Source organism: Neolamprologus brichardi, chromosome 20 (assembly GCF_056152115.1).
Source record: "Neolamprologus brichardi isolate AB-2024 chromosome 20, ASM5615211v1, whole genome shotgun sequence".
NCBI lineage: Eukaryota > Metazoa > Chordata > Actinopteri > Cichliformes > Cichlidae > Neolamprologus > Neolamprologus brichardi.
This window is the reverse complement of record NC_142123.1, coordinates 32,655,258-32,669,900: the sequence shown is the minus strand read 5'-3', so window position 1 is coordinate 32,669,900 and position 14,643 is coordinate 32,655,258. Positions and strand designations below refer to the sequence as shown.

Here is a 14,643-nt window from a genome sequence, read left to right as displayed (position 1 = left end):
TGCTGACAGATGGCGTGAAGCGTTCGGGGTGTCTGCAGCAGACTGTCGGCGCTCACATGAGCCGCCTCCACTCTGATCGGCTGTTAACACAGCTTAACCTCTCCAAGTTACCATGGAGACAACTACGCTTTAATTAGAAACATTTTCAATTAGAGCGCACGCACAAACGTACATGCCTACACGCACTGTGTGCCTGTCTACACACACGCACACAAGTGTTGATATTCATAGAGGCGCCTTCTGAAACGTCTTGTTCTGGACACAGATGCTCCGTCTGCACCTGAGCTGCAGTTTAACATTCACAAATGATTTCAAGCCTCTGTAGAAGCTTCAAAAGTGCAACTGTTTGTTGCAATTACTGAAACAATAGTCTATGCATTTGATTCTTCTAGGCTGAAATACTACAACTCCTCATCAGCAGGCCTTTCTAAAGCTCCCTGAAAGATTCCAGTTGATCAGAAAGGCCACGGTCTGAGTACTGACAGGAACCAGAAGGAGAGATCATATTTCTCCTGCATTAGCTCATCTTTATTGGCTTCCTGTTAGATCCAGAATTTAATTTACAATACTTCTTCTCACATACAAAGTCATGAATGATCAAGCGCCACCATCTCACATCACATCACTCTCAGACTGCAGCCTTGCCTGTGCTCTGTGGATGGAGGCGGAGCCTTCAGTCGTTCCTGTAGATTTGGGAGACGACGTTCTCTCGACTTTTCAGAAACAGGCTTCAAACTTTCCTTTTTGATAAAGCTTTTAGGCAGGGCTGGATCAGCTGACCCTCAACCATCCCTTAGTCATGCTCATGGCCCAAGAAACACTTAGCACTTTTCTCCACATCCACTCTCCATGGAGATTATATCCCACTACTTGTGCCTTTTCTCTCCTGTAGTTTATATTTTGTTATCAGCTTTCTATCCCTTTTGTTCCTGTTTCCCCCCTCACCGCTTGACTGATCATAGTACATGGCTGCCCACCCCTGAGCCTGGTTCTGCTGGGGAGTTCTTCCTTCCCAGGGCCGTGCTCATAGAGGTTTTGACTGATGGGGTCTTCTCTCCTATATTGGAGTTCAGGCTTCTTAATCTAACTAAAGCACCTTGACATGACTGCTGTTGTGAATTGGAGCTTTACTATTAGAGGTGGGAATCACCAGACATCCCACGATACGATATTATTGCAATATTTTAAAATATTTTGCGATATTCAGATTCTGTACATAAAGGTAAACTTTATCAATATTCATTTTATCTAATATCAAAGTCTCACACTCAGTCTTTCTCTCATTTCAGTTTTATTGTTGACAAACTGAACGGTTTGTATTACAGTCTAGTCCAACTTAACTGAACAACCATCTGGTACAATTATAGCTATTCTGAACTATGCAGTTTATGAAAACTATGCAGCCCCTTCAGCAACTGAAGAATTTGAAAGTAAATTCAAACAAAATATAATTTTACATTAAATAAAAAAGTTTTAAACTTCATTAAAATAAAACATGTCTTAAATTAAAATAAGTAAACTGTCATGTTTATTGCTGCCATAAACAAGTTAAACACATTTGGACAGTGAAGGAATGTCAGGATTCTTGCTCAGAAAAAGGATCAACATGCTCTGAAGTCAGAGCACAAAAACCTTTTTGTAACAAAATATTGATTTCTGCTGTCCCTGTATCGATACATTATTAGCAAACAAAATATCACCATACTACAAAGTATTGATTTTTCCCCCCACCCCTATTTACTACATAAATAAGACTGAACTAAAGTGAATTAGTATTAAACCAGCTACAGATTCTGTATCATTTCATCTCATTCTGCACAGAAATGTAACTGATTCTCTGACGAATTAAATGTGTGCTGATTAGCACGAGTCATTAATTAAACTGCATATGTCTCACCAGATTATCAATGTTTCATGTAGTCACGAGGACCAAAAAAAAAATCACAGTGGAAAACATCACTTGTGGAAACACTACAGAGCTCACTAACACATGAAAAATTATGATAATTCCTCTGTCCCAGTGCATGCTGGGAAGCAATCACACAAATCATTGCAGGGTTGCTGTGTGTCTCAGAGAGCAGGTTTAGCCGAGTTGTGTCTGCATTTCAAACCTCTGAAGCCCGTCACATCTCTGTAGCTGAACAGCAGGTTTGCGACATCGCTGTGAAGTGATTGAAGCGACTGTCTTACTACAGGCTGTGCACTAATGCAGGAGGCCAATCACTGCACGTACGCACACAGGAATCCAGTTTAAAACCGGTGCGTACACAGTGTGTGTATTCTGGGTCCGTGAGACCAACACGCTGGGATAAATAACACAATATCTCCTAGAAGAAAATATCCATAATAACTACTGAGATGGGAAATTGTATTTTTATAGTTCACAGGTGTGCAGAATTGAGCAGCAGGCAGTTTGGGTTTGATATCATCTCATCCACTTTACTGCTCAGCAGTTTAGTCGAGGAGTTCGACTGATTAGATAAAATAAATGCAAATGGAGCAAAATGTTAAACACAGCTCACTGTATTCATGACTTTTCTTGTTCCAAATCCTCCATTTGGAGTTTAGAGACGTGATTATTCTACCAGACAGGCTACAGGAGGAAACGTAATATTATGCAAAGAAACGGTCATGCAGTGGGTTATGATGGGACACAGTTTACTGATGATATCCAGAAAAACTGACACAGTGCCTGAAAACTGACCTAACGCCTGTCAGTGGTGTGACGGTTGGATATGAGGAGCTTTTCTTGTCCGTCAGTGACTTTTACACATGTTTGTAACTCCACCCCAAGATGATCTTCCTCAACTGTGCTGAACATTTTATAGATGTCGCTTCTTTGAGCGAAGACAGTCTCGGCATCTTTTCAGCATCTTTTTCCTGAGGCGAAGTCGAGACGGAGGTGAAACTGTCAGAGCTGATTACTGCTGCTGAGTTTAAGTCACTTCTACAGGATCTGTTAATCAACGTTTCTGTGCTCGCTTTAATGTGTGTAATCTCATCAAGTGTGACAGTCCTCTCTGTCTGTTGTCTGCTTTTGTTCTTATAACACCGGCTTTCATTCTGTACTCACAGAAAATACATTACTCTTCTCAGTGACACCTTTACCTGATTAAATAAAACGAAATGAAAGTGCGCGTGTGCGTGTGTGTGTGTGTGTGTGTGTGTGTGTGTGTGTGTGTGTGTGTACCTCCAGCTGAAGTTTGTGTTCTTTCCACAGCTGCTCGATTTCCTCCTGATGTTGCAGATTGTTCTTCTCTATATTCTCCTGCTCGCATCAACAGACAGATAAACCACAGTCAGTCACAGACGAACACTTGGAATCAAAGGAACTCAGAATCTGCTCAGCCGAGAAGCTAAAAACAGTAAATGTTGGCGTTTTCACTTTAAAATAATGATGCAAATGTGCGAACTTGACCTTTAAACTACGGAGGATTTGGAGGACGAGTTGGCGGAAAAGTACCACTGGTTTATAGGGTGACCAGCCAGCACTCAGCAGATACTGACCTCAGCCTCTTTGAGCCGTCTCTCGAACCATCCTTTGGCTCCCTCCATGGACTGGACCTGACTCAGCAGCTCCTCCACTCGGGGCTGTAAACCCTCCAGCTCCTTCGCCCGAGCCTGAAAACTCACAAAGCATATCGTGAACTTGTGCGATAACGACTCTGCTGCTCGTGTTATACGAGACATCTGGAAGACACGCGTCAGGCGTTCTCCTTTGTCTCCTTACCCACTTTCACCTCCTGTGTGCCTCTTTACCTTTTCATCTCTAAGCTGCTGTCGGATTTCTTCCTCAGAGCGATTCTTGTCTTCATGAAGTCCTCTGAGCTCCTTCTCGTATCGAGCCCTGACTGCAAGAACCTGAAAGAGAGGAGGAGACAGAAGAAGAAAATGAGTCGGGAATACAGAGAAGAGACAAAAGCAACAAGGATTCACTAAATCTGATGAAAATGTTTGGCTTTTCTTTATTTTTGCACATTTTAAAAACCACACAAACAAAAACAGATGAAAACAGATCTGCGATAATTCAAAGCAAAGAAACTCTACAGACATGTAGAGAAACCAAACAAAGAAGAAAACTGTGATGGATAAAAGCCATTAAAAGCAGCAGATCCATGAACACTCGCCTCTTTCTCGTGCTGCAGTTTGAGGTCTGACAGCGCCTCCTTGTGGTCAGACTTTTCCTGGTTCAGCTGCATGGCCATCTCATCCAGCATGGCCTTCCTCTTCTCCGCTGTCTGCTCACATACAAACAGGTGTAAGTGTGTTTACTGGTTCAGCTGGTTTGTGTACAGACACCATGTGGCACTCTGTGTGTACCTTCTTAGCCTCGTCCAGCTCTCTCAGCAGTCTGTCCTTCTCTTGTCCTTCTTCGGTTAACTGCTCCAACAACTTCCTGTTGGCAAAACTCGACTCCTGAAGGACGTGAAGTGAGAGAAGCAGAAAACCGCGTGTAAATAAACAGCTGGAGCGTCGTTTATATCGGCACAACGAGCTGAGATAAAACCCAAAGGTTAAACAAACCACTGACTCTGCTGGTTTAATCTACCTGCAGCTGGGAGTTGAGGTCATCCCTCTGAGCCAGCAGATTCTCCTGTTCAGTTCGTCTCTGCTGCAGTTCGCCCGTCAGCGCCTCCTGCTGCTCTCGCAACAGGTTCATTTCCTGCGTCTTCACCGTCTGGATCTACAAACACATTTCAAACACTTCACTTTTATTCCTGAACAACTCTTTGCAGTACCTGTCCAACTTAAACACGTACATGTACAAGAATGTCCTGGACAGATAACAACTGCCAGAAAATATTAGATAGAAAAGACTGACGAGGACAGATGATTAAGATGAAGCAGAGAACAGTACCACAGGTTAAATAAGATGTAAGTTGTAGGATTAAATCATTTGGCCTTTTAGGTATAACAAAGGCATGAACCCCCACACACAGATCATTTATCTACATATAGATCCATGTCGGAGGTCCATCTCTATAGGTCACCCACATCAGCTGACCCTCTTTTATATCCCTTCAGGCTGTAGGATTACACCCTGTGGAGTCACCATGGTGACTCTAGAGTTTGTGCCACTGCACACTTCTGATTGGTAGCAGCCTAGCTGCAATTTTCAGCCACTAATTCTGATTAAACTTGTGGTGATTTCCAAAAATCCGTTTGCTTACTGTTCAGTTTTCAGTTTTCATTTCAGTTTTAACATTGTCCAGTTCAGAGAGCGAACTAGCCGGCATTAGTAAGAGCAGTGAATCTGATAAATACATTTTAATTTCCAGTTTCTGTGACAGCAGTCATGCTCTCATGTTCTAAAGCAGCACAGCTCCACATGGACAGGTTTGTGTGGACATCACTGAAAAGTAGCTTTCAGCCATTTAAGCTGTTTTGCATGTGTATGTGTGTGTGTGTGTGTGTGTGTGTGTGTGTGTGTGTGTGTGTGTGTGTGTGTGTGTGTGTGTGTGTGTGTGTAGGTCTCAGAGGAAACACAAAAAACATTTTACTACCATGACAAAAGTTCCTGAGAGAAAAATGTTTTTGGTACTTTCAATAAAATTACAGCACAGTGACTTTAAGTGAGAAAAGAGTGTAAGTGTATACTTTGGCTTTACAGACCACACACAGATTTGTGTGAGTCAGCAAATGGATTGTTTCGTCTGAGAACAGAGGATGAAGCATTCAGAGCGTCTCCTGAGTCCAGGTTTCTAAATTTAAGAACTTATTTAATCCTACGGTGCGTTTTATATTGGACTTAATGATTTCACCGTCTTAACTGTTTTTTGTAATTTTCCGTTTTAAACCAATCTTCCAGTTTGAGGCTAATGTGGAACATCAGAGCACTTTAACTGTTGCTGGCTCATGAAACCATGCTCGTCAGTGTTCAACACTGTCGTCAGCAACAGTGTTTGTTCACTGACGGTACCGACATCATAAATCCCGCCCCTTCTTTTTTTTTTCTAGTTAAAGTGGTGACACTGAGGAGTGCAGCGATTGTTTAAAGCTTAACTATTTTCAACTTGTTACCCATTTATGATCAACAAGTGCACCAACTCAGTCCTGCAGTTTCTTATGGACGTGACGAAAAGTCCCAATGTAAACACGAATGATGATCATGAGACCTTTTCTTTAGTCTATGATGACACAAACAAGAGTCGCAGGACACAAATTATACTTAAGTAAAAATTTTGTATTGATATGAATAATCCGGTGAGGTCTATGTCATTGACCATGGCAAAAGGCCTAATCTTTACCTCTGAGGCCCAACAGTATGCCATCAGAATATGCAACTTTTACTTTGGAAAAGTATTTCTCCAAGTCTTGGGATTTGGGTGGAAAAGTTCTGACTGAAAAATCAAACACTAGAGTTTTTCTTTCTAAAAAGCATTTAAGACATCAAAAGGTGAAGATGTTGCCCTCCAAGTAACCTGAAAACCTAACATATAACACAGTTGGTTCCTGATTCATTTTCCAAAATAAAGTGTTTCAGAACAATACGAACAGATCTAATCAGGCCAAAGGTCGTACATTTCATCAAATATATATCTTGCTAGACACAAACAAAGAAAGCAACATGGACCATGGATGTGAACCCTAATGAGCTACAGCTGAGGTTACTGACCTCCAGCATCAACATTTTCATTACATAAATCAGAATTAAAGCAGGAACCTGCTGGAAAGCAGGAAAAATTGATCATCGTGATTATTTTGAGGAGCTCTAACCAACTAATCTCAGTCACCGTAACCAGTCACTCTCTACTCAGGCTTCTGCTTCAGGACATCAACACATTCTCAGCATACACAGTCATGTTATTTTATTTTTAAGGGGATCAACCTTAAAAAAAGCCTCTAGAAAAGATTCTAGGAATCAAAGTTCATTTCAGGACCTCGATCTAATGCTAAACTCTACATGAGGAGTCAGGAAATAATTACCTGTTCAAGAGCGCACAGATTAGTCCTCAGAGCACTGTTCTCCTGCAACACGTGTTCCACACTGACATTAAAGGCAGCTCCTACAACAAACAGGTTCTAGATACTCTCTCTAAAAAAGCTATTCTAGATCAACTCCACTACCATCATTAGCAGGGCAGCCCTCACAGATCTATCATCTAGTTTCCTGCAAGCGCTTTGAATTTTACACTTGCACAAACGATTTAATGTAGTGTGTTCTGTTGTTAGCACTCGTGCAGCAGTATGTAGTTTAGTTTTCAAGATTCACATTAGTCCAGAAAACCAAGCTAAGGTTAGGGTCCTAGATGAGGCTCTACTCTAGTCTAAGATATAAATACCTGGTCAAGTGTGCACAGATCAGTCCCCAGAGCACTGTTCTCCTACAAGGTGAGTTACAGTTTGATAGTGTGTGAGTAAAGTGTTCTGGGTCGGATTTACAAAAGCTCACGTGAAATGATATCAATTACAAAAAACAGTAAGTGGTTCAAACAGCGTTTTGAGGTCAGAATTATATAAAACATTAAACTTCTTTTTGATTGTCTGTCTTTAACCTGTAACCAGTAAATGAAGCTATTAAACAGCTGAAGCTGAGCATGACATGGCATGGTTTTCTTTGCATGAACACAGCAGATCCAGTGTTCCATATTATACATATATACACATATATATATGGAACAAGTCAATTACAAGTAATTCTTGTAACAGCAGTTCATTCTAATAAGCAAAATTTCCTCTTTTTTGTAAGATGCTAATATTTTGTAGAGTTTTGTTAACCTTTAACAAAGCTTGAGCTGCTCGGTTCGCACGGCTCTGATCTTTAACTACTTGCTTTGTGTCAGCATGGTCCAAGTCCAGGTGCTGCAGAGAATCACAGTGATGTGAATTTATTTTTCCACTTGACACATTTTTGTCATGTGGAAAAATAGCTAACGTGCTGAGGTGGTTCGGGCATCTGACAAGGATGCCCCCTGGGCCCCTCCTGGGCGCTGTTTTCCGCATGTCCCTCAGGGAGGAGGCCCCGGGGCAGACCCAGGACACGCTGGAGAGATTATATCTCCCGGCTGGCCCGGATAAGCTTGAGGAGGTGGCTGGGGAGAGGGAGGTCTGGGCCTCTCTGCTTAGGCTGCTGCCCCCGCGACCCGGCCTCGGATAAAGCGGATGAAGATGGATGGATGGATGGATGGACACTTTTTTGTCATTTCTTTCTAAAGCAACAACTGGGATCAGGAAACTGTTGTGTGATTAGTAGCAGCGTGATGGTCTTTGAGGTATTAATGACTTTTTCCTCACTGGTCAGTGTAACGTTCTTGTCAGTTTCTCTCGTACACAGAGATGATGTACTGTCAGGGTTATGTTCATCAGTTTTATTACATGTTAAAAGTAGCTGTGTTAGTGCTCAGAGATGATGTAATGCTTATGAGGGCTTCTCTGGGTTTCATGGCCACTAAGTTAGTGGCGTTAACTCTCTCCATGCTGTGTAACGTTTATTACCTGTTCTAGAGCAGCTAGGTTTGTCCTCAGAGCATCGTTCTCCTGCAGGATGTTGTCCACCTGTTCCTGACTGACTGCACTCTGACTGGCTACCTGCAGTGGCACCAAACCACCAGCAGGGGGCGTCAGAGGGGAAAAGATAAGATGGGAAAGAAACCAGTAAAGAGCAAATAAAGAAAGCGAGAAAAACAAAGGCAATATAGGAGGTAAACAAAACAAAAAGAACACAAACAAACGTAAGAGTGTACAGGTAAAGAAATTTTAAATGACAAAGATGACAGAAAGAACAGAGTCGAGGATTAGAGAAGGATAAAGCAGTTCAGAAACACACAGAGTACCAGGAAACACCACCAGAGTGATATTCCAAACATATTTGTACTTTATTAAGAAAAAATCATCTGTATTAAGGAGCTTTCTCCATCCCACCATCTCTCATTTCATTTCCTTCATTTTAAAAACCTGTTTTTGGTGAAAACGGATCCTTTTTAAACATTTATATCACTTTGGCAGAGAAACAGCTTCACAGAGAAGTGAAAGAACCGAAAACAGTCAGCTTTAATCCAACTCCTACAACCTTCACACCGTTTCCTCCCTTGTCCCCTTTTCCCTCAACCTTATCCTCTTCAATTTAAAAAAAAGAAAAAGAAAACTGTATCCTAATATGTGTGCGCAGAATTTGGATGTGGACAAATATTTAAATAAGAGTGCCGTCACGTCTTTATATGTGTGTGTTTTACTGCACTCCTGCTGCGCCTGAGACATGGAAATATGTTCAGAAGTCTGCCTGTCTGTGGCAGGATTCACAGACCGGGAACGTTCTGACTCAGTGTGTGTGTGTGTGTGTGTGTGTGTGTGTGTGTGTGTGTGTGTGTGTGTGTGTGTGTGTGTGTGTGTGTGTGTGTGTGTGTGTGTGTGCGCGCGCGCGCGCATGCATTACCTCGTTTTTCAGCGTGTGCAGAGCCACCTCGTGTTCCTTGTCTTTGCTCTGTAGCTGCTCTCTCAGCTCTGACACCGTCTGCATGAAAACGCACAAACACAAATGATTACAGTTTATAAAGTAAAAAGTCAAAGTTCATAGCGAGGCTGAAATGATCGTTACAGAGGAGAAAACAGAACAGAAAGAGACTCTTTCACTATGTTCACAATGACATGTGAAGTGTGCAAACTTTGGAATTAAAAGTTTTTTTGTTTTTGGACTCGTACAGAAAATGTGACGTCACGTCATGTATGTTTTATTAATGCATGTTTTAATTATTCAGCGTGTCCAACAGATTCAGTCTGATTCAGATTCTCCAATAACACCCAAAGGTGTTCAACAGACGTCAGCCACAGACATGAACTACTTTTCAGACATAACTGAAGAAAACTAAACAGCAGCAATATCTGTGGTGTCATTAAAGCTGGGCTAGTTGGTATCTAGCTACAGAGCTATAGCTAGGATAATATAACCACATTAACACAGCCAAGATGGAGGATGAACATTAAAGTTTCCCCCCTTATTAAAAGCTATTGTGGTGGTCCCAGATGGACAGCGACAAACGAAATCATAAGACAGGAAAAAAGCACTAAAAGAGGACCAAACTTCAGAACATCTGTGATGATCCATCCACAACACCAGGTTAGTCAATAATATGCTGCTGCGTGGTTTGGATTACTCGTTATGAACAATTCCTGCTCCTCAGCTTCATGCACACGGCCATAAACAACCAGAAGAGTCTGTTCAGTGACAGGTTGCTTCTCCCAAAGACAAGAACCAACAGACTTAAAAACTCCTTTGTCCCACACACCATCAAACTGTTTAACTCCTCTCTGGAGGGGAGAGGGAGGACAAAGGAGGTGGGAACAACTCAGCTGTAGTGCCTCTTCACTTCACTGTGCAATACTTTTGTTAATAGTCAACGGTGCAACAGACCTCAATACTTGAAATGTGCAATTCACTTGTATTTTTATTTTTATTCCTATTTATTCTATTTATCTCCTTCGTATATTTTATTTATATATGTCTCTGTATTTATATGTGTGTGTATATATATAATATTCTGCTCACGCTCTGTAACTTCTGTCGGTGCTGTGCTTTTGGAAACCGAATTTCCCAGAGGAACCCACCGAGGGCTTAATAAAGTTTTATCTTATCTCATGTCCCCACTGAACTCTTAGTTAGCCTCAGAAGGACAGTTTTCTGTAGAGCTTAGCTATTTGGTGTTTGGCAAACCGTGAGCCCATGTAGCACAGTTACCATCCATCCATTTTTAAACTAGCTTAAAGATGTGCTGCACATGAATGGTGCTAACAAAAAGCCAGAGAGGTGGATTATATTAAATACAACAAGATACAACACATCACTACATGTTAAACAGACAACAGCCTTAATGAATGCAGCAGGAGTTCGGACGAGGTAGCAGGATTCAAACGTCATCACTTAACCAGGAATATGGAATATTTTGTACTTTTGACACATCTATCGTGTGCTTTAGCGCCCTCTATGGGCTGTAGTACCCAGAGCTGGTATTAACACAGATTATGTGTTTATCACACCTAGAGGATGACTGATGATGGGCTCATACGGCCCGTTTTTCAACAATCTGCACATAAAAAATTCATTTCAGACAGAAAGTGCTTTGTTTGTTTTGTGCTTTGTTTATTCTTCCTTGTAGGACATTTGCCTGACTGGGGAAAGAATGATAGAGGAGCTGGGGGAATGCACATAGTAATGGACTGGTGCGATTTCTTAGCGAGATCAAACCTGATTGGCTGCCATGAGGTCCGTCTGTAGTCTCTGGACACGGATATTCATGGCCTTCAGCTCTTCTTCTTTTCTTTGGTTGATCTCATCGATCTTTGTCCTGCAGAGAATCAAAACCACAAAAGGTCAACATTTCCACAACAAGCAGCACATTTAAAGGGGAAAAAAAGCACGCAGCCTGAGCCGTGGACGTTAGAGCCGTCAATACACTAGTGGGAGTACGAGCAGCGGCGTGACGGCAGTCCTGACCTGCTGTCGTTGTACAGAGCCTCCTTTTCTGTCTGCAGACGCTGGAAACTGCAGGAGAACAAAAACATAAGCTTCAGTTTAGTTGCCCAGAACAGATTAAAATTATGGTGAATCTGTTTCCAGACCGGGATATATATTTTTTAAATCTTCACCTCTACTCAAGTAGCTTTGATTCACAGTTTAAGACGATCCTTATTCATGTCTTACTTGGCTGGAGTTCTCTCTCTAGTACTGCAGGTGTTCTACCTACAGTATCCAGCTCCTGAAGCTGATGGCTGCTTTGAAGGTTAAGTGAACTGAGCCACGCCTGAAGCAGTTTATCCAGCACTGCTGCTACATTACTGGCTGATAACTGTGTGTCAAAAAGCTGTGAATGTGACTGCGCTTAGGTCATCTCACCTCTCCTGCTTCTTCTTTAGCTTGTCAGACAGCTGCAGGACAAAGAGACGGAAACAGCATTAAAAAGCTGCACCTTTAATAGCCAATATCAGCTCACTGGCATAGTTACTGCTAAATAAATCTCTATTACACAGTGGTTGTGTGTTGTCAGCCCTGAGAAGATTTACCTTTGTTATTTCTTCCTGCAGTTTGGTGATTTCAGCCTGTTTGGACGCCTGCAGGCAGACAGAAAGCAAAGGTTCAGTCAACTGAGGAGAGAGACAAAGAGTTTTCTTCCTACACTTACAGCATGTTCAGGGATCACTTTATAGATCCTCCTCACTTTATTAAGTACACCGGTGCAGGCTCATGTCCAAAGAGTCTAAAAAGTATTGCTCTGAATTACATTTCCTTAACTGTTATTAACCCTTTAAGACCTACCATAGGACCAAGTCCGCCAGAGCTTATATTATATTTTTACATGCTGTGGAGCCATTTTTGGGAGCATTTCAAGTTGCTATACATCAATACAACCATTAAAGCCTAAATTTTAATAATATGTCTGCATTAAGTGCATAGTAATTACATAAATTGCAAGAAAGTGCAATAAACTACAAAAAAATTGAAAATCGTTTTTGTTTTTTTAACATATATTTCTAGTTAGAGAAATTTAAGAGGCTTATCCCTCAAAACTGTAAATACAAAAAAGTTGCACAAAATAGTTTCCCACCACAGGAAATTTATTTTGAGTGTCTTCATAGTTTTATTTTTGAAATACACCAATTTTTATACACTGCAGGAAAAACGAAAATAAATATTATAATGCAAATTTGCAAAAAAGCAGCATATGCATCAAAATAAACTATTTCCAGCAGTGCAATATGAGTCCTAAGCATCCCAGAAACCACACAGAAAGTCATAAAATCAAAGATAACTTTTAAAAACACCAGTATAGGCTCATTGAGGCCCTGATGGTAAAAAACTACATTTCCGCGAAAATGACGTCACTTCCGGTTTCGGGCAGGTCATGGCGGACATGCAGAAGTTCGCGCTGACGTCTAATCCAACGTAGGAAGTGTTACAAACAGCTGATCGGATCGGCAAAGCGTGTTTCTGGAATATTATGTTTTTGTTGCTGCAAGTGTTTTTTATGCAGTTTTTGCAAAGCTATATGTGGAAGGAAACTGTGACCGAGGACAAGCTGATGGCATAAGATGTAAGTACAACTCCTCCGGTTTCATATGCAAAAAAAAATTATTGCGCTAGCTCACGTGGTTGCAGAGCTACAAGGATTTAAAAGTAGTTGCGCAAAATGGAGTGTGCCCGCTCTGACCGGTTTTAAAGGGTTAATCAAAGTGAACGTATTGCTCCTCTGAATGGATGTCTCGTCTGTTCCTAGAACAAAGACGCTAACTGCAGTCAGAGTTTTGCTTCTTGGAAGTCCGAACACAAAGAAACTCAGTTTGCAGCATCACGATAAGTTTTTCCAAAAACCTTTGAGCCTTTTGGGACTACGTGCAGCTCTTTCAGATTCATTTGCTCCCATTAACAATTTTACCATCAAGGTGATATGAAAATAAGGCCCAGGTTTAAAACTTTAATAACTGGTTAAACAGATAATCCTGCAGCAAATATTCACAAATGATTTTCCAAAAGAAATACAGTTCACATATTAAAGTAATCTTAAATCACATTTGGGTGATGAAAGTGGATTTTGACAGGTGTCACATGACCAACAGATCCTTCTGTTATCAAAACCTTTAAGCTGAATATAAACGGTGAGAATCTGGAATCATGAAAGATCTGTGGTGATATAATGTGTGAAGAATCAGGAGAGTGTTAGAGATTTAATCAGAGCATCTCATAACGCACTTCTACCACGATGCGCTACGACTGAACAACCAATAGGAAAGCAGCATGACGATGACATGCTGATGAACTCGACACCAACACAGTCCAAACAAAGCTACATGTTTGGAAATCCAACAAAAAAGAAAATCTAGCTGAGCTGTGGCAGCAGAAACGTGTTTATATGATGTGGAAACAAAGGCTATGAGAAGTGCAACCTTCTGTCCCAGCTCAGGGTTCACGTATCAATCACACAGTCATCATTCACCAAACAAAAATCATTCCTAGTGTGGGTGACCCTGACAGAGCTAGCAGCAGTTTTCAAAAAAAGTAAAAACAGAAAGCTAATTTAATGACACGTTAACAGCAGACTTGTGACTTTGGCTCAAATTGTCAGCTGTGCCTGCTGGCTGATTGAAATGCACCCTGTAACTCTTCTGTTTAAATACTTTCAAGCAGCTGGACTCAAACAGGGGCAGCACACAGCGTTTTAGCTGTTTTGGTTTACAGCACGAACACTCTTGATCGTGGTTCAAGAGTTGGGCGTTCGTCTTGTAATCAGAAGGTTGCCGGTTCGAGCCCCGGCTCCGACAGTCTCGGTTGTTGTGTCCTTGGGCAAGACATTTCACCCTACTGGTGGTGGTCAGAGGGCCCGGTAGCGCCAGTGTCCGGCAGCCTCGCCTCTATCAGTGCGCCCCAGGGTGGCTGTGGCTACAATGTAGCTGCCATCACCAGTGTGTGAATGTGTGGATGATTGTGTAAAGCGCTTTGGGGTCCTTAGGACCAAGTAAAAGCACTATACAAATACAGCCAATTTACCACTCGAGATGTTTTGTCCCCTCCTCCTTAGTCCTCATTTGTCAAACCTGTAATGTTCAACCAATTTAAAGGTCAAGAAATCACAATCATCTTCAGGCATGTTTCCATCAGCGGGGCTGGGTGAACGCTGAGGAAAGGACACAGTCGTCCGTTTGTCACGCTGACATTTC

At 41.7% G+C, this 14,643-nt stretch overlaps 1 protein-coding gene across 4 annotated transcripts in view; it reads right to left on the bottom strand.

Annotated features, from left to right (window-relative positions):
• The window catches only part of gripap1 (GRIP1 associated protein 1), a 46,864-nt gene that overhangs the window by 22,630 nt on the left and 9,591 nt on the right, over window positions 1–14,643 (bottom strand). For 2 of the 4 annotated variants that reach the window (XM_087834348.1, XM_087834350.1), the window contains exons 10-21: window positions 11,995–12,042; window positions 11,828–11,859; window positions 11,429–11,476; window positions 11,180–11,279; window positions 9,374–9,451; window positions 8,437–8,529; window positions 4,550–4,684; window positions 4,321–4,416; window positions 4,128–4,238; window positions 3,760–3,861; window positions 3,508–3,621; window positions 3,191–3,268 (exon numbers count right to left, since the gene is read on the bottom strand). In XM_087834348.1, coding sequence (XP_087690474.1) covers window positions 3,191–3,268; window positions 3,508–3,621; window positions 3,760–3,861; window positions 4,128–4,238; window positions 4,321–4,416; window positions 4,550–4,684; window positions 8,437–8,529; window positions 9,374–9,451; window positions 11,180–11,279; window positions 11,429–11,476; window positions 11,828–11,859; window positions 11,995–12,042 — 1,035 coding nt within the window. Of the gene's footprint in view, window positions 1–3,190; window positions 3,269–3,507; window positions 3,622–3,759; window positions 3,862–4,127; window positions 4,239–4,320; window positions 4,417–4,549; window positions 4,685–7,283; window positions 7,326–8,436; window positions 8,530–9,373; window positions 9,452–11,179; window positions 11,280–11,428; window positions 11,477–11,827; window positions 11,860–11,994; window positions 12,043–14,643 lie in introns of all 4 variants that reach the window. The other 2 variants (XM_087834351.1, XM_087834349.1) reach the window with 2 other exon arrangements.